At 33.8% G+C, this 19,234-nt stretch overlaps 1 protein-coding gene across 1 annotated transcript in view; it reads left to right on the forward strand.

Moving 5' to 3' along the window:
* TDRD3 (tudor domain containing 3) overlaps positions 1-19,234 on the forward strand; it is a 134,739-nt gene that overhangs the window by 88,959 nt on the left and 26,546 nt on the right. The window contains 3 exon segments of the mRNA XM_033104517.1: positions 6,537-6,692; positions 6,695-7,386; positions 12,336-12,461. Of these exon segments, the coding sequence (XP_032960408.1) occupies positions 6,537-6,692; positions 6,695-7,386; positions 12,336-12,461 (974 nt within the window).

A 19,234-nucleotide genomic window follows, 5' to 3' on the forward strand; every position in this document is an offset into this window, starting at 1 on the left:
TTGTTAATGGTGATCCTAACATGGGTTCCAGAAGCAAATGCTGACGCTAACTCCCAGTTCTGAATGATTTGGTGGCAGTGGTATAATGGCAACTTTGTTGAGGAGGGAGGTATAGCAGAATGGTTAATACCTGCATCTCAATTGCGTAATCCCAGCTAGCTGTGTAACCTTGGTCAAGCTTCTTCAGCTTCCTGATCTGTAAAGTGGGAATGTTATAGTTGTACTCTGAGAGAAGCTCATTGGGTCTTTTAACTGTATGAGGAATTTTACATACTCACTAAACTAAACTTTTTTGGGTGGCATTTGTAAGGAGCAGTTTGGACTTCGCACGCCTGTTGAGCATGACTGGGCAGTTGTATCGTTATGTCTTGCAGTTTCTCAGAGTTCTCACGATTTCTACATTTATAGCAGCAATGATCTTATCATGCTTTAGACCCTCTAGTTTTTTTTCATTGACTTTTCTCTCTATGTTTTATTAAGGGGATTGTGGACACTGCAAGATTAATTCTCTAAATATTGAATATAATATATATGTTCATTTGTGAGCCTAGTCTTAAGTTTGATGTGTTTCATAGTTATGAAAGAATTTAATGAGAACGGGAAAACAACTTTATATCTTTGAGTAACTAATGAAGGAAAAAATGCCATGTCCGATTATAACTAATGTTCATTCTTGTGTCCATGTTTTTCTGGGATTTGGGGTTTATTTTTATTGATTTATAATGGACATCAATTTGGGGGTATTGGTAAGTACAACCTTTTTCTTTCTGAAATTAATAATTGCTGGTGATTATATTTTTATTTGGAATTATCCCTGCAAAGGTTTTTTTTGGTAACATATTGCCTTCATGGAACACGTTTCTAGCCCAGGACTTTTGTATGTGCTGTTCTTTCTTGGACTGCTCTTCCCTGCTGTCATTGCATTTCTTCTCATTCTTTAGGGCACGACTGAAGCACCACGTCTTCAGAGAAGTTTTACACCTAAATTAATGTACCCCTACTACTCCCAGTTTTATCATGACAGTTTATATATTTCCTTCTCAGGCCTTACCACAGTTCTAAGCTGTGTTATTTGTTTCCTTATTTGTGTGTTATCTGACTCTTCCCATTATACCTAAGATACCACCAGATAGAGAGATGATGGTTCTTACCTACCGCTTCGTATGTAATGACTCCACCAGTGTTGATTCCTGTCTGTAGCTGGTGTTCAGTAACTATGGTGTTCAGTGGAGAGTAATTGAATGAAGGAACGAGGAAGTAGCAGTATCCCAATTTTACAAGGTCACACAGCTGCTCAGTGGTAGGACTAGGATTTCGGTCCAATGGTCAGCCTAATTCTAAAGACCCTATATGGATGCAAAAACAATTTCACAAATATTTTCAAACTGAATCTTCACCATAATCCTGTGATAAGTATCATTATCCACACATTACAGATGAAGACACTGGGGCTCTTTGTGACTTTGTCAAAGATGCTTCACTGGGAAGTGGGAGAATGAATTTATTTGGTTTTGAACTCAGTGTTTGTGTGTTGTGCAATGTTTTTGTAATCGTTTGAACTCAGTCTAAGTCTGCCCTAATGTGATTTGATGTAACTCTTTCTTACCGCGAGCAAAATGGAAGAGCACATTTTCTATTTCAGTGTAGTACCCTTAGCTGAGTTCATGTGACAATGTTAAGCAGGTAGTAATTTTGAACTTGGAAACTTCTTCCATTCCCATTGTTTTTAGTAATTATATCTCTCTTTCAGCAAATATTTGCTGAGTATTATCTGTTTTCCTGATTCTATTGTGGGTAGACACTGGAGAAAATAATGCTGTGTGAGGCTTCCACTGATCCCATCCTCAATTTGCTTAAAATGTAATAATATTTAAGGTACCCTCCTGTACAAAAAAACATGCAATGTGAAATGAATGAGATCTATGCATTGACTTGGAAACATGTCCATGGTATACAGTTCATTTAGAAAGTATATCGCAGCTTCTGAGATGTGCACGAGTGCATTTTTTGTAAATAAATAAATAAACAAATTATACAGAAATACATCTGTGTGAATTATATAAAAAGGAAGAATAACTTCTGAAACGTTTGTAGTGAGTATTCCTAGAGGTAGGATTGGATAGGCAGAAAGTAGAACTTCCATTCTGTACATTTTTCTAATGATAAGATTAAAAGTGATTTTTACTTTTTAAAATATGTCTTATCATTTTTTAATATAGAAACATTTAGAGGGTGTATAGAAGAAATTTTACCTGGAGAATGTTTATAACACATTTTAAGTGAAAAACAGTATTAGAGTATGATTTTGATTTTCTAACATATATAAATTTTTTCTACAATAAGACTGATAATTTGTCAATAAACAAGTTTTTACTAAAGCATTCCTTCTTCCTTGTTTCCAAAAAGAAAAAAAGAAACAAACAAAAACAGAAAAACTAAAGCAAGGTACGAATCCTAACTAAAGGTGGGGGTTGGTGATGGTGAAGATGTGTAAATAGGGAAGCACCGTATCATCGAAGTGTTGGTTCTTTTCCTGATGTAATTAATTTTGTTTATTTGTATAATTCTAATTCTAAGAACCATGGTAATAACAGTGACAGATACATTTACTGAGCACTTCTTAAAGCCAGGTACTGTTCTAAGTATTTTACATGTGTGTACTTAATCTTCTGAGGTAGGCCCTATTGTTTTCCCTATTTTAAAGATGAGACACCTTGCCTAAGGTTATGTAACTAAGTGACTGTCATGTCCCTACGCTGTCCCTCTCCAGAGCCTGTTCCCTACACACTATGTATGCTATCTCTGAGCACCAGTTGTGAGCTTCTAAATACCACTCCAACTGTTAATAGGGGTTTTAGTTTTTTCTGCATGAAAGAAAAAGAGATTATTAATTTTAGGTCAGGATTCTGACAGTCCTAGTACGCAACTTAATTTTTCAACCCATAAGGGATTGTGAAAGAGCTTTTGTGATTTCTGCATCTCAGAAATGAACAGATGTAGGTGATAAAATTGTAGCTAAGATGTTGTTGGTTGCATTCTGTTTTGTTTCTCTGGGCAGGCGGCTTGGCGTGGTGGAAAAATTGTGGGCTTTGGCTTCAGTTAGATTTGAGTTTAAATTCTGGCTTTGCCATTTTCTAGCTGCTAGCTTTGCTTTGTTTCTTCACTTATTAAATAAAGATGGTAATATGGCCCTTCAGGGTGGTTGTGAGAATAACATGAACTAATGTAGGTAAAAATCTTTAAAGTGAAGTCAGGCATGTAGTAAAATCTTAATAAATATTAAGTTACTTCTTCAGGTAGATGTCTCAAGATAAAATGAAGCAACAAAATGTCCTTTTTTTCTACTATAAAATGGAGTTATAACTGCAACTGGAGAATGAATATTCTGCAAAGAAGTATTAATATTTTCAGATGCCTGATTAATTCAAGTACATTTTTTTTTTTGCAAACCCAAATAATTTGGGACAATTAATAAATTCGTTCTTAATGATTCTTGTATTTCTAATCATAGTGATGTGAAATATTGTAATCAATTATCTTGTAAACATACATTTTGAAATTCATGATCTGGTGTAATTAGGAACATTTTATCACAAGTCAAACTAAACTCATGCCACATTCTTTGATTGGTTTTTTCATATGAGCTTTCATCACTTTGATCTTTTAGATGTTTTCACAGTTCTAGTAATTTTGTGATGAATTTTTTTTAATCATTTTTTTCTGATCTTGCTTTTTTAGCCCCCTATTTAATATTAAATGTTACCAATTTCTATTCACAGTTTTATTTTATCTTTTCCCTTCACGTCATTGAAAAAAATGGATGCATTTTCTTCTGTTGTTAATGCAGAAAAATATCTCGGTATATTTTTTATTAGAGTGATTGTAGACCTGGCTGTGGTACTGATTAGTCATTTGGGTGGTTTGGAATCACCTTCTCAAGAAGGTTAGCAGAGAGCAACTAGATTATGACTAGAGGTCTGAGGAAGACTTTCTTTTTGATTTGGGATCCTAATTTACTTAAAATCATCTTTTCTACAGTTTAATAATTGAGCATATTCTGTTATTTTTTAATAGTTTAGTTCAGTTCCACTACCAAAGACACATGGTACTGGGTTTAAGGAAACCTGAAAATGATGAAACATTTAAGTACTTTCCTTTCTTGGGTTATTGTTATTTTATTTTGAAATGAAATAGATATATATGAAAACTATGCTTTTTTTTAAAAAAAAAAAACACAACAGTTTTATCCTCTTCCTTGCTGAGTTTATTTTTTAATGAAATTCTTATTTAAAAAAAAATATTTTCTTTATAGATTCTTCTCTCACTATGTTATCCCAGCACAATAATGGAAAGGAAGTATGTTCATTATTAGTAAAATTGTTTTATTCTGTAATCTAATGTATAATTGTCAAATCGATTAGGAAATCATTACTTTTTCTTTTAGAAGAACTGTAATCAAATTCTTCCACACCTTCCAAGCCTGGCTGCAGCCCCATTCTGTACACATGGTTATCCAGACCACCACCAGGAGACTTACTCTTGTGATGACCTAATATATTTGTACTTTCTGACTATCATAGACATCAGTGGTCCTAATGGGAATAATAAGACAAATTGATCCCTAAATACTGCAAATCTAAAATGCTGACTTCTCATATATCTATTCAAAACTAATTGATAGCAAATAAAATACTTTCATATTTGACTTACTTTGGAAACTGGAAAATGTCTTCAATTTACTATACAAGGGACTTCACCTCTTTCTCTTACATAAACTTCATAACATCTGTATCTTAAGACTACTGTGGGGACTCTTTGATAATGTATATAAAGTGCAAATGTGGGATACCTGTTACATTGAAGATAGTCAGCAAGAGGCAACTGCTCTTTTTATTCTCTAATAATGACTGGAACAAATGCCACTCGTATATGCTTTCTGCTGAAAATGCTCACTTGTGTACTGCTTATATTCACTACTATTCTTGCGTCCTTAAATCTTTTCTCCTGGATAATAAATAATGCGAATAGAAACTAAAGGTGACCATTTTTCTTCTCTCTAAAGAAAAAAAATTAATGTTGACTGCCATTGTTACAAACAACATATCTGTGTTATATTTATAAAGCAGATCTTGGGAAACAGTGATTTTTTTTAAAAAAATGTCTCTGTAAATGGTCTTGGCTAGTGTTTGCTATCTTGCGTATTTGAAAAATCTTTATTCTTTGTCACCATTAATGGGTGGTTTGGCAGGATATAAAATTGTACTTAAAGAATAATTTTCCTTTATTTTGAAAGATATTTAAAGCCTGCTAGATTCGCTTCTAGCTTCCAGTAGTTCTGTTGAGAAGTTTTTTTTTGCCATTTTGAGTCTTGATCTTTAGTCTGTGACTTGTGTTGTCACTTGGAAATTTTTAAAGGTCTTCTCTTTATCCCTGTTGATCTAAAAGTTTTATGTGGTACCCTTCTGCCTCCAGTGGGTGTTTGGACATGTATGGAGACAATTTGGGAATCATGGTGACTAGGAATGCTGGGAGAGGTTGCTTTGGCACTTAGGGCCTGGATGTCAGACAGGTTAATTTCCTTGTAATGCAGGAAACAGTTTCTCCCAAAATGTCAGTAGTGTCCATGTTGACAAGTATGGGGAAATATAAGAATAATTCTTATCTGCATATTGATTGTGAGGTATGACAAGAGAAATAAGACATGTATACCAAAAACCAATGAATATGTTTGGAAATAATGTTACAGATGTGCTATGCGAAACAGTGGCAGCAAAGTGTAAATGACATGGTACAAACTGAAATAGAATAAAAATCATTGTGAAATACAGCCATTAAATTATCTACGAGTATATATTTACCATGTTACTGCTTTGGTTTTTATTTGTAAGTTATCTGCACTATTGTGCTGAATCATGGTTTTGACACCTTTTTTCTGTATCCCCAAGTTTTACCTGCTTTTAATTACTTTTATAGGTCAAGGAAAGTATTAACTCTTTTCAATAGTAGGATATCTTTTTGTAATCCAAACACTTAGGAATTCCAGATCCAGAAAGATTTGAGAAATAACATTTTTGCAAAGGCTAGATAGAACTTGCCTGGCGAAAATCTCTATCCTTCTCTAAATTTGAGTGGAATTCAGAAAGGAGTTGAGCAAGGGTTGTACTTGTGCAGTTTCACAGCAGCTTCTGAGTTAGCACTTTGCAGTTCTGTTTCATTAATGTCCCTTTGAATGAATTACCAGAATTGCATATGCAGATAGCTATATTATAAGAATACAAACATTCAGTGATAAAGACAAATTGCTTTTAAATTATCCACCATTTTTTCATGGTTCATATGATTGCTTTACTCAACTAGTGTGGGTAACTGAGGAAAATGTACATTAGAAAACAGGACTCCAAAAAGCAAAGAGGGGAGATAGTGAAAATAGTAGTTTGATAATTTTGCAGTAATTGTATCATTTTTAGGGATTTTAAAATAAGTATTAATGCAGAGTCATCATTTTAACATGCATCCAATATACTTCTGCTTTTCAGAACCTAAATCACAGCCACAGCAGCTTCATCAGGGACAGCACAGGTTGTCGAACACTGAGCAAAATGGAATCAAAGATAACAATCAGCCAAGATACCTTCCTCGAAATGACACCAGACAGCCAAGAAGTGAAAAACCTCCTCGTTTTCAAAGAGACACCCAAATTCAAAGTCAGTTTTGGAAGGCAGTGGATTACCTAGAAATAGAGGTTCTGAAAGACCGAGCACTTCTTCAGGATCTGATGTTTGGACTGAAGAGAGAATCAGGTGTGACAGACCGTATTCTAGATACGACAGAACTAAAGACACCTCATATCCTTTAAGCTCTCAGCACAATGATGGTGCTTTTAAAAAAAGGGATAATTCTATGCAAAGCAGATCAGGAAGAGGTCCCTCCTATGCAGAGGCAAAAGAAAATCCACTTCCTCAAGAATCCATAGATTATAATACTCAAAAACGTGGGAGAAGAGAAAACCAAACAGCAAATCCTGATCACTTTTATGACAGGAAACCACGAACAATAAATAATGAAGCTTTCGGTGGTGTAAGGATTGAAAAGCATTTTAATGTAAATACTGATTACCGGAATCCTGTCCGAACTAATAGTTTCATTGGCATTCCAAATGGAGAGGCCGAGATGCCCCTGAAGGGGAGGCGCGTGGGACCTATTAAGCCAGCAGGGCCCATCCCAGCCACACCCTATGATGACAAAATACTTTACAGTACTGGGCCCAAAAGAAGATCTGGGCCAATTAAACCAGAAAAAGTACTAGAATCATCTCTTCCTATGGAGTATGCAAAAGTGTGGAAACCTGGCGATGAATGTTTTGCGCTGTATTGGGAAGACAATAAGGTATGCACGCTATAAAGGTATTATATACGAATATCATTAAGTGTAACAGTGAGACTATGGAAAGCCATTGCTTTGGGACTGTGAGTTTTGTTCTACATTTATACATTTAAAGTCTGTGAACAGATTTATAGATATATAATTTATAAAGGAGGAAAAACAAAGTACTGTTTTTTTATGGATGCTTGGAGAGAATCTGTCCCATGCGATGTGTTGAGATTAGGTTTGATTTTAGCTTGTATATCAGAATAGTATTATAAAAGTGATTAAGTGAAGTTGGTAAGTTAATTCACCTATCAACAACCAAACTATTAATGTTTGCTTTTCTTTCTAGTAAGGTTATATTGGTTCGCTGACCTTTTCAAAGAACTGAAGTTCAGGCCAGGGAATGTGGATGGATCTTGTAAAAGGTTGCTATAGGGCGTGGGATCAGGAACCAGGCCCCACTGTGTTCAGTGAACGGTGGGTCGTGAGCAGAGTGTTAGGTGCTACCTGATGGTACCAGCAGGGAGACGTACAGGATGGTATAAGTAGGTGGCATACTCTCAAGTTGTTTGTATACATGTGAGGTAATACTTGTCTAGAAGCATCATCTCTATTGTCAAGTTTTTATTCAAAGCTAAAAGGAGGGGAAGTGGTAGCCCTAGCCGTCCATGTCTTTTCTTTTTTTCCAGAAAAGCAAAAGCCTTCCCAGAAATACCAACAAACAATTTCATTAGTTGGAACGATTTTACATGGCTACTTCTTGGCGGGCAATTAGGGAGCGTGGAAAGCAAGTATAGGTGTTCTTTACTACTCAGCCTCTTATTCTTGCAACTCAGACCACTCACTTTTCAAAATACAAGATTTGATTTGGGCAGTGGGGGGTTACTTATGTTTAGCTGTTTCTCCCTCATGGTAGAGGCAAGAAAGTGTAAAGTAGTTGGAAATTCAGTGTTGGTCCGTAGAGTTAAGGATGTATTTTAGAGCAGACCTTGTGTCAGATGCTTCTGTGAAAGACTTATTAGGATGAAGATGGGAAAATATTTTGTCATATTGGACAGCGTGGGGTTGTTGGTGACCTTGAAGAACACAGGAAGGAAGTGAGTGGAGTTCAAGTCTTACAAGGTTTGAAAGGCATGGTAAAGGACTCAAGCTTTCCGTTAAAATCCCACAGGGATTGTGCCCTCGCAGTAAGGACAAGACTACTGCAAACAAGCTCTTACAAAGTCCAAAATCAACCATTTGCAGGATCAGGGATATCTGCTTGTACTCGGTCTACCGGCCAAAAGAAAACCTAGTCCTCTTTTTGGGAAAAAATAGCATTTTCTAGAACCTCTTTAATTTTTTATCTGTAATGTCTGGCATCCTATAAAATTATGAGACATGGTTAAAAATATACAGAGGGTGCCCCCAAAAATGTATACACATTTTAATAAAGGAAAACTGTATTAAAATTATAATACTCAATATATACCGATAACAAAAGATGAATACAAGTCAAGTTTGACTTCTGCAATTAGAAGAGGTGCTCAAAGTGGTTACCATCAGCATCCAGACACTTCTGATTATAGCAAACTACTGCTTGAGCAACGTTGACCAAAGTGTCCACTTGTATACATTGTTTTGCCCCCGCCAGTATATGTATATATAGAGAGAGCGAGAGAGTGAACATGAATGACCAGAAGCAAATAAAGCAACAGAGAATAATAACAGATCTATAGATATCCAGGTATTAGACTTAGCAGACAAGTTCTTCATCACTTTACTTTTAATTGTAATTATCTCAAAAACACAATAATACTGAATTCATTTGTAACCTCTACTGAATATATTCAGAGTAATGTCATATAGCTGCTGAAAGACAGTACCTAATAATTCCCAAAATGTTTTGAGCTTTTACAGCATTCTTAGAATAATTGAATGATCTTCTAAGGTGACTACTTTGATTTTAATTGGATATATACTTTTAGTTTAGAGTAAGGGACTGTAGGCTCTGTATAGATTATACCGTTCAGCAAATAAGGTAAACAATATTCACACTGTGAAAGAGGTGAAATTAGTTATCTTCTGAAACCACCTAATTTGAGAGACAGCTTTCAAATGTCTTGTCAAGAATAGGCAGCTTTCCAATCTTCTAGCCAGAGACCAGGGTAAAGATTTAAGAAATGGCATTGGCTATAACTATCATTAAGAAATCATAGTCTTAATTGCATTACAATAAGGTTTTAGAGCTAACTAATCAGTATAATCTATGAGGTGTGATCACAAAATACGGTGAATGTTTCAATTAAAAAAATTAATACAGGAAAAGACACATTGCCATTAATCTCCCTCAAAACACTCCCCCTCGCTTCAAACACACTTATCCCATGATTCTTGCCACTTTTTGAAGCAGTTCTGGATGTCCTCTTTCATGAGTGTCTTAGTTGCCCTGTCATGGCTGCCTCGATGTCCTGAACCATTTTGACTTTGGAAAAGAGCCAGAAGTCACATGGTGCCAGATCCAGTGAATAAGGTGGATGAAGACACACCGTAATGTTTTTATTTGACAGAAATTGCTGTACCACAAGTGATGTGTGACACGGAGTGTTGTCATGATGGAGGATGGTTTACAGCACACTTTAAAACACACCTTCTCTCAATCCTAGCTCATACCCAACTGACTGCTCCTAACAAGTTGAAACTTGTCACACATTGTTACTAAGGTTCCACGTGCCACTTCCCATATTGAAGTCCCTGCCTTTCTGTTGGATGGTACTCGGCACTCACTGTATTTTTTAATCACACCTTGTATCATTTGAAAAATTCCTCACTGATTCTTGCCTTCTCTCAAGCTTTGTTTCCATTGAAGGATTTGAGAATTTGGGACAATTCTTCTTCCTCTAGTCTGCCATAACAAGTTCAGCTCTTTCTGCCCTGTCAACTGGAATACTCTAACAACCTCCAAACTGATATCCTTGGCTTAAACCTTATTCCTCTTAAACTTGTCATTGAAACTGCCACTGCTGTGCCCCTGGACATAGACCATGTCATTCTTCCTAGTTAAAATGTTTGACCTGTAAAATAAATACAGATTCTAACTTGCACGTAGAGAGCCTCTATCAGTTGGCTCTTACCTTCTTGTCTGCTTTCCTATTGGTTGACCCTTTTTCTTATATCATCCATAATTAATTTTAAACTCTTTGTAACGTTCTGCACTCATCTTCCTGTTTTATGTCTCTCTGTAACTTTCCCTGAAACACCCTCCTCAGCTTGTTACTTGGCTAAACCCGCTTCTTTCAGCCTTTGATGATATATCCCTTGTCATCTGCCCCAGGGTTCTTCCTGAACCCCTCGGCCTCATTAAGCGCCGTATCACTCTACACTTATTACAATACTTTCCATCAGAAGTCGTTTTTTACATGAGTTGTCTTTATGAAAGTGTCAGTTCTAAAAAGACGTCAATTTATTTGTTTTCCTAGGATATATTATGACTCATTGTTTATTGAACATACTTGAACTGACATGATTATCTGAGAAGCTTACAGTTGAAGCATAGGTCCAGAAATACAACAATTCACAGAACACAGAAGTATGAGGCTAAAGAAATAAAGGGGGGAAGGGAGAGATGTGAATGTATATCAAGAACTCTAAGACAAGGAAATTCCATCACGGTGTCTCTAAAATTCCTAGCATCCAGACCTGGGAAGAAAACACTATGGATTAACTTAATAACCTTTGTAGTACGAAGTATAATAGTTAATCAGTAAAAACAGATTCTTTTCTGGTACATCCAGGGTAACTCATATTTTAGAAGGATCTGGAGAATAAGAATTTCTGTTGCTTTTAGCATTTTCTGATTCTGGTGAGCCTGTTAAGATACTGTTCGAGTAGTCAATGTTATAATAGAGCATCCAGCTAACCTAGTTTGAAGATAACACTCCCTAAGAGTACATAGTTCTTCATTTCTATTTCATGTTTACTAAGCAGCTTTCAGACCTATGATTTGGGTCCTCGATGGGTGGATCTGTACTGGAGAAGGACTCTTATCAGTTGACCTACTACTCCTTAACAGATAAATTTTAAAATTGTAGTTGTTTTAACAGGTAAATTTTAAAATTGTAGTTGTTATGTAAATCAGTTCCTCATGAGTCTGTTAATGCACATTAGTTTCCAGAGCCAAGTAAAACTGGGTAAACTGATAAAATAAAAGTGTCTGGTCTTGCAGTGTCTCAAATCTTATAAATCCTGGGTATGAGTAATGTGCTTGAGTGCTCCTTACCTGACATCCCCGCTTCAACCCAACTGGCTGTAATGATGGCAGCAATGAGCCCTTTTCTTGGAGATGTATTTTTGTTACATACTTCTATTTTTTAAATAATTACTTTGTAGTTATATATTCTCATTAGTATGTAAGAATTGTCTTACTAATGTTAGTGTTTCAATGGCTGATAATGAAACATAACACTAGTTCTTTTTACACCCGTTAATTAGCATGTGAATAGTCTTTCCTACCGATCCTTAGTTTTGTCCTGAAATCTTACTCCTGTTCACTGTATGTCAGAACTCATATGGAAGAGATAATTTATCTTTTTTCTTCCAATTTATGATTATCGAAAGGTAAGTTTTCTTTCTTAAAAACATCATTCTCAAAAATTATTTTTTCGATTATTGCATATTTGAAAGTTGCTAAGAGAGTAAATCTTAAAAGTTCTCATCACAAGAAAAAAGTTCTATAACTGTGGTGATGGATGTTAACTAAACTTACTGTGGTAATCATTCCACTTATATACATGCTATTATCAAATCACTATGCTGTACACCTACAACTAATGCAGTTATATCTCAAAAATTAATTAACTTAAAAAAAGGCATGAGTTTTCAAAAAAAATTACACGTTCTAACACTTTGATTATTTACCTTTCCATCAAATATTTCCCCTTGTAGACAATGTTGATCGTCACATTTAAAACTCCTTTTTGTCTCCCCAGTTTTACCGAGCAGAAATTGAAGCTCTCCATTCTTCAGGTATGACAGCAGTTGTTAAATTCACTGATTATGGAAACTATGAAGAGGTGCTACTAAGCAACATCAGGCCCATTCAAACAGAGGCATGGGTACGTGATCCAAATTCTGTACACAGGCATAAGCTATTCTGAAGAAAACGCATAGCTCCGGAAGATTAGTCACAGTAATACAAAATGTGCCAATGAAAAAATATTTTAAATTTGCTTACATCTGGCTACCCCTAAAGTAAGGTTTTAGTTTAATAATTCCACTGAGCTACAATAAAAGTGAAAGCATTGGAATTATTTTTCTTGTATAATGTTTTGTTATATTACGCTTTGGAAATAGGTGCCCTTATTTATATGTTTGCCAAAAATTTGTATGTGTAAAATGAGCTTTTATGCATATTTTGTTCTTTCCCAGTTTGTTACTTTATATTTGACTAAATTAGGTCCAGCAGTTGTCAAATTTAAATCTCTGTTGGATACATGTATATTCTTTATTATTTTAGTTTCATGTAAAATTAACTTATATATGAATTCACACTGCATTTACTACACATACATTTATATATGTATAAGTACAGATTAACTATAAACTATATCCGGTTAATAATTATTTGATTAATTTTGTTGCCAGATGTTATATTGAAGCTGTGTGATAATTTTGATGATGTAATTTAGAATGTATTGGCCTCATGGGGTCCATTTTATACAGGACTTAATGTGACTTTATAGAGACTGAGTCTCAATTACAATTAGGCAGAAACAGGAGGATAAGGCATATTAGAATTAGTTTAATGATAACATGTTTTTTTAATTTCCTTCAATTTGTGGGGAGCTGTTAGGAAACTTATTTAGAGGCCGAATTTGTTGCTATTTCCCTAAAATATCAAAATATGCTAGAAAATTATACCATCCAGGCAGTAGCCTTCCTCATGGAAGCATGTGTTGCTTTCCCATGAGCTGCTTTTATTTTAGTTTAATTTTCATCTTTTTAAATTTTTCTGTAATGACCTCAGTGTCATGTCCCCTGTCCCCTCTCCCCCAAAAGGTAAATAAAACAACAAAAAACCTAGTTGCCATAATCATGTTTTTTTTTTTGGGCCATGGATCATGGTTCTTTACATTTTTATTCTAGAAAAACTTGCTTTCTAGATAATTTATCATTTCATATTTATAATATTACTAATGGTTCGTTTGTTTGATTAAGAGATCCCTTCTCATCCTCTAAAGTTTAGCCACCTTTTCCCTAAAAGACTGAAATACCATCAATACCTAATTTATATTTTTCTTTTCTTAGAGAAATATGTTGTACCCATATTTTTGCCCTTTTGATTTTCATAGAATGGCTGTTTTCATTCTTTTTTCCATTAATACATCTTAATCTAGTTTTGATGGCAAAAGTAATTATTTATTGAGTCTATATTTCTAGAAGTTGAATCCTGGTTTTGCTGTTCATCACGTGCTCCCAAATGTTTTTAATCATTACAGTCAAAGGTTAAAATAGATATTTACGTTTGGTTTACTTTTAATTTTTTAGAGAATTAATAAGAGATTAATTTTACTCTTTTCTCCCTAAAGAGAAATTTAGTTTTCTTACTTCATTTCTCCTCTACTTCCTTTTTCTGTTCCAGGGTGGCCATAAGTGATGAGCACATTTGTCATTCCTCACTGTAGGTCTTCCATTCAGAGGTGTTGGGTACTGAAGTGATAATTTTCTTTTCACAGTCAGTGACTTTTCCTTTTTCCCCCTTAATAGTCCTCATTGCTTTATCATTGATTTTTAGGTCTATATTAACTTAGCTGGACAATAAATTTATCAAATATCACAGCACATGTAGCGATTCTATTCTGAACCAGAGCAATACTTTTATACTCCTCACCCCTTTGTGAATACTCATCTATGCTTTATTGTGTCTTTTTCTTTTTAAACCTATTTACTTTCCCTGCAGTCAATTTAAAAATCTTTTTTATCAAATGCTCGAAATATTTTTCAGGAAAAAGCAGAATAGAATCACTAAATCTTTTGGAGATTCTGGTATTTCTTTTCTCCTGCTTACAAATAATCAAGTAATTGTTGATGTTTTATGATTTTGCATAAATTAATATAGCAAATATTTTTGGCTCATGAACATCATATTCTTGTTTATCTGCATGAATAATTGACTTAGTTATAGAAGCATTTCCTCCTTGAGATATAGACGCCACCAGCTTAACATATCTTCACCCATCTCCATTTAAAAAAAATACTTATGTTCATCTATTCATAAAAAGCCCTTGAAGAAAAACAGTCTGTGTGGCTGTCAATATATTTAATGTAGAGTTAGTGTAGAGTTCTCTTAGCCTGTAAGAATATAAATATTGGGGTATATGAGTACTTTTTCTTTCTGTAACTGGGGAATAGTGAGAAGTTTTGAGTTAATTAAAAGCAAAAAAGTTCACTATACCAGTGAGATGGTAACTCCAATTGGTACATCATACTAGAAAAATTAAAGGGCTGCAAAGCTGTGGTGAAGTCATCAGAAGCCTTAGCACAATTATTCACTCACACTATGGATTGCGTAATTTTTAATTTTTTAACTCTTGCACTACATATGTGCATTATGATTTTTAATTGTGAAATGATATTTTATCTTTTATTAAGGTTTATGTTTGTTGTTGGCACAAGGTTTTGAAAAACCTCTTGTTTTCTAAATGCAACAATGGTTATGTACTGAAGATTTTTTTAATAGTTTGCAGGAAAAACAACCCAAAAAGTCTGTATATGAACCAAATGCCTTTATAGAAATCAGTGCCTGTATTGTCTCTTAAAGGTGTAAGGATAAAAATCATTAAATAAAAAGCATGAACTATTAAGAGACTCAATGACTAAGTTAATAGTCTCTTGTATGGAAAATGAAAATAAAAATCTAGCTAATAGTTTAAGTGTTAATATTTTTCTCTTGAAGTTTAGGAATTGCTTGCTTTAAGTCTTTCTGTAGACCAATATCTATTTTCCCTTTCTATCTGGATAAACCTTTTCTATTTTTAGAACATACTCAGTGATAATATTTTAGATGGCAAAAATTTATGTTCTGATTATGATTAAATACTTTATTTCCTCTAAAATGATTTACTAAGCTTTTTGGTAAGTCATTTTTGATTTTTTTTGTTGTTTTTGTTGTTCTACCTAGATTTCACCTGGTTCTTTCGGCTATCATAAAGTATTCTGCCTTAGTTTTAGTGTCTTTATTATACTGATCTCTCCATCACACATAATGTGAGGTTCATAGCTCATTCTTAACTGAATAAATCCTTCAATATTTTTTGCCCTGTCCTTTGAACATGGTAGAATTCTTCTTATTTTATTAAAGTAAATGAAGCATTAGCAGTCTCATTTTATTTATAAAATTATATACAGAAAACTATACTATATATTATTTTATATTTCTGACCACTGTATGAAAAAACATTAAGGGCAAAGAAACCTACTGTTTGTGTTCCCTGCAGGCCCTTTCCAAATTTGTCCTTTTAATTCTAAACCTAATACCAGAAAACCAGTAAAAAGATGCCACAGGCAATTTGGAATTACTGTAAAATACCCTGGCGCTGCTGCTGAGACAAATCTTTTGTGTTTTTAGGGTGTTGTTGCTTCTGAATTGCTTTTCTAAACCTGTAAAAAACACTGTCAGTTCCTGATTTTCCAAGTATATTTATGACCTGAATTCCACTGAGACTTTTATTATGTCCTAAGAAGTGTTTTCAAACATGCTAGTTTCTAAACTTTCTTTTTAAAAGTTCATAGTATTTGCTTCTTGGCATCAGGAAATGACCATTGTTTGACTATTGTGTCAACTAGAAAATTATTATTATGTAAGTAAGGGTTGGTTCTAAGACTTTAACATTACACATCATCTTGACCAGTTATTCTAGAAAGTGACATATGATGGTTTTTGGGTTTTAGGTGATTCCCCTCTATCTTAACTGTTTTTCTGTAAAGCATTCATTTATTCTACAAATATTCATTAGTTGTCTGTTAGGGGCCAAGCACTATTCAGGGTAAGGGGTACATATTTCTATACACAACACACAAAATTCCTGCCCACGGCACAAAGTTAGAAGAAAATTGTAGTTCCAGTTATGTGAAACAAACTTAAATATCTCGTGACAGTCTTTATTCTTACTTCTTGAAGCTTTAAAACAAAATACAAGTGGTGAAAATCTTGTTTACTTGAAGTTTTAATTTAAATGATACTTAGGTCTTTATTTTATTCCACTTTAGTTTGAAGATAAAATTAATATGGAACAAGAAAGTGTGACTTAATGAAGAAGAAAGTATGACTAAATGAATTTTATCTATTTAAAAAGTTCTTATCTATTTATCTATTTTATTTTATCTTAATATTTAAAAGTAAAATTTATTTTTAGGAGGTTTTGGGTTCTTTTTTATTAATAATTATAATATATATTTCAGTTTTAGCATACTTTAAGGAAAGAACTATCAGTCTCAAGTTTTACTTTTGAAGAAACTTAGTACAAAATTGATTTTATACCAACATCTTAGGAAGCACATTTGGAAGTTGCCTTTTCAAGTTCAAATAATGTTCCTAAAAAGCCATGAATTATTCTACCACTAATAAAAATATTAAATAAAAAGAAATACATAAGCCCATCCCCCTAAAAAAAAACCTAACCTATTTAATGAGGAAGGAGATTGAGAGTTATGATAAGGAAATTAATGCATTAAAAGATCCTAAATGTATTAGAACAAGGTCATGTTAATTTTTTAATGACATAGTGATAAAATTAAGCTGTATCTAGTTTGTATTTGATATCAAAAGATCATAATAGATATTAAAAAGAGGATAATTGTTATAGAAACCATTAACTTTATAGGAAAGTTAGAACTATACAACAGTGAGATTCTGTCAGTTAGTATCTAGTAAAAAGTACAAGCACATATTTGATCATAGTTTAGAAGGTTTTTCATTCTTGCTGATAAATTCTTAAATAAATTAGTGGGTATAATTTACCATACTTAAATTTCTGCACTAAAACCATAACTTGATTAAGGTCACTTAAATACTTTTTCTTCCACCATCCATATGTTGGGAAACTTCCCTTTCCAAGATGGCTGTATAGACACTGCTGATTTTGTTTTGTAGTATAAACACAGAGTAAATCAGAATGAAACTATACAGCTAGTTTAGCGCCATTAAAAACATAATTTTCAAATCACAGACAGTGGAATTTGGGGGATTTCATGCAATATCTTTAAGCTTTGTTTCAATAAAATTTGGTTGTATTTGACGTGCTTTATTTATTTTTTCACCTGTCATCCAGACTTTCAAAATTCTCACAGACTTTTGTGAATTATGTAAAGGGACTTTACTGGAGCTATGAAAGCTGCTGACACAGAGGCAGAAGTGATTCGTTCATAAACACTTGCTGTACACACAGATGTGTCAACTTAAATGCTGTTCATATCTGTCTCCTGAAGCCCAAATTCATTTCGTGATAGCACAACCTAAGAGATTATTATCAAAGTCTTGAGATCTAGTTTTGACCTGGCTAGATTATTCAATAGAGACATTTTATTTCACCATTTAAGTTAATACTGAGGGAATAATATGTTATTTTAAGACCTGCACAAAAGTATTGTTTGAATTTTGATATCTGATAACTTAATATATTGTAATCTAGTCAAAGGAACTGTATATGAAAATATCTTTAAAAGATTTCTGGGTAATCCGAGTTTTCCTTTATTGAGCCATGAAAGTACAGATTAGATTATTATTTCATGTTCCTTTTTTCTGAGGGTAAAATAACTCCCAAAGTGAAATAACATGGCAGGGTGTTACCTAAAACGTGCTCTCTTTCTTTTTCAAGTTATTTTAATGATCACTCAGATTTGTTTCTAATTTTAATTACAGTTTATAAGAACAATTTGAGACTTAAATGTTAATGTTAATTATCAAGCTAGTATAACTGAAAAATTCACAGCATTCTTTTTTGTGTGTGTACATGAATAATAACAGTGGATGATGCTGGTCTTTTATCTTCTAAGTTTCCCTTTTATTAATGGCAGCCTAAAGCATGGACTTCTGAATTATGGTGTTGATTAATTAAGAAAAATTCATGGTACTTTAGATTTATGCTGAATATTATGTGATTTTGACTTTTCCTTGAAATAGTCTTAAGGAGGCATCATGGGTGAGATCTACAGCTGACAGGGGTTGAGATTGTCAGGTGAACTTACTTGTTCCTTTGACATTTTGATTCAGTAGACCCAAAGTTTGTTCTAATCTAAGTGTAAATTTTGTTTTTTCATTTACCTGTCAGGACTTTTAAAGCTGTAATTTCAAACTGACATGAATTTTACCATCCCTTTGCATGCATATATGCAATAGACTTGCTAATATACACATTACACAGGAAATACAGTAGTAAAACAAATGAATCTGGGGGAATATTTTCATTTTGTTTTATTTCTTTGTTCCCAAAGAAGTTAATCTTATATTGGATATGTGCCTTGACTAGACACTTATGTCAGTATATTTTAAAGATTTTTATAAATCTGAAAGGGTATCCTTCTTGAATTAAAAAAAAGAAAAAATACACACAACTCTGTTTTAGTTTCTAGTGGCTTTCTGAGCCTCTTTCATCTGCCTCTAAAAAAGCAAAAAAATAATGCTGCTCATTGCTCTATAGACTTTATTCCCTTTCAGTGGAGCTCCCACAGTGCCTCTTCCCTCTTCTAAAGTCAGTGATTGTGAAGCTTGATGGTGATGGGCTAAAAGGGGACTCACGATACATATCTGATTACATACCATAGTGAGTCCTGAGTTAACCATTCTCTTTTGAATCTTACACGGTCATCTGTGTGTCTCTACTTAATACTA

The sequence above is a fragment of the Rhinolophus ferrumequinum genome, chromosome 4 (assembly GCF_004115265.2).
Source record: "Rhinolophus ferrumequinum isolate MPI-CBG mRhiFer1 chromosome 4, mRhiFer1_v1.p, whole genome shotgun sequence".
Lineage (NCBI taxonomy): Eukaryota > Metazoa > Chordata > Mammalia > Chiroptera > Rhinolophidae > Rhinolophus > Rhinolophus ferrumequinum.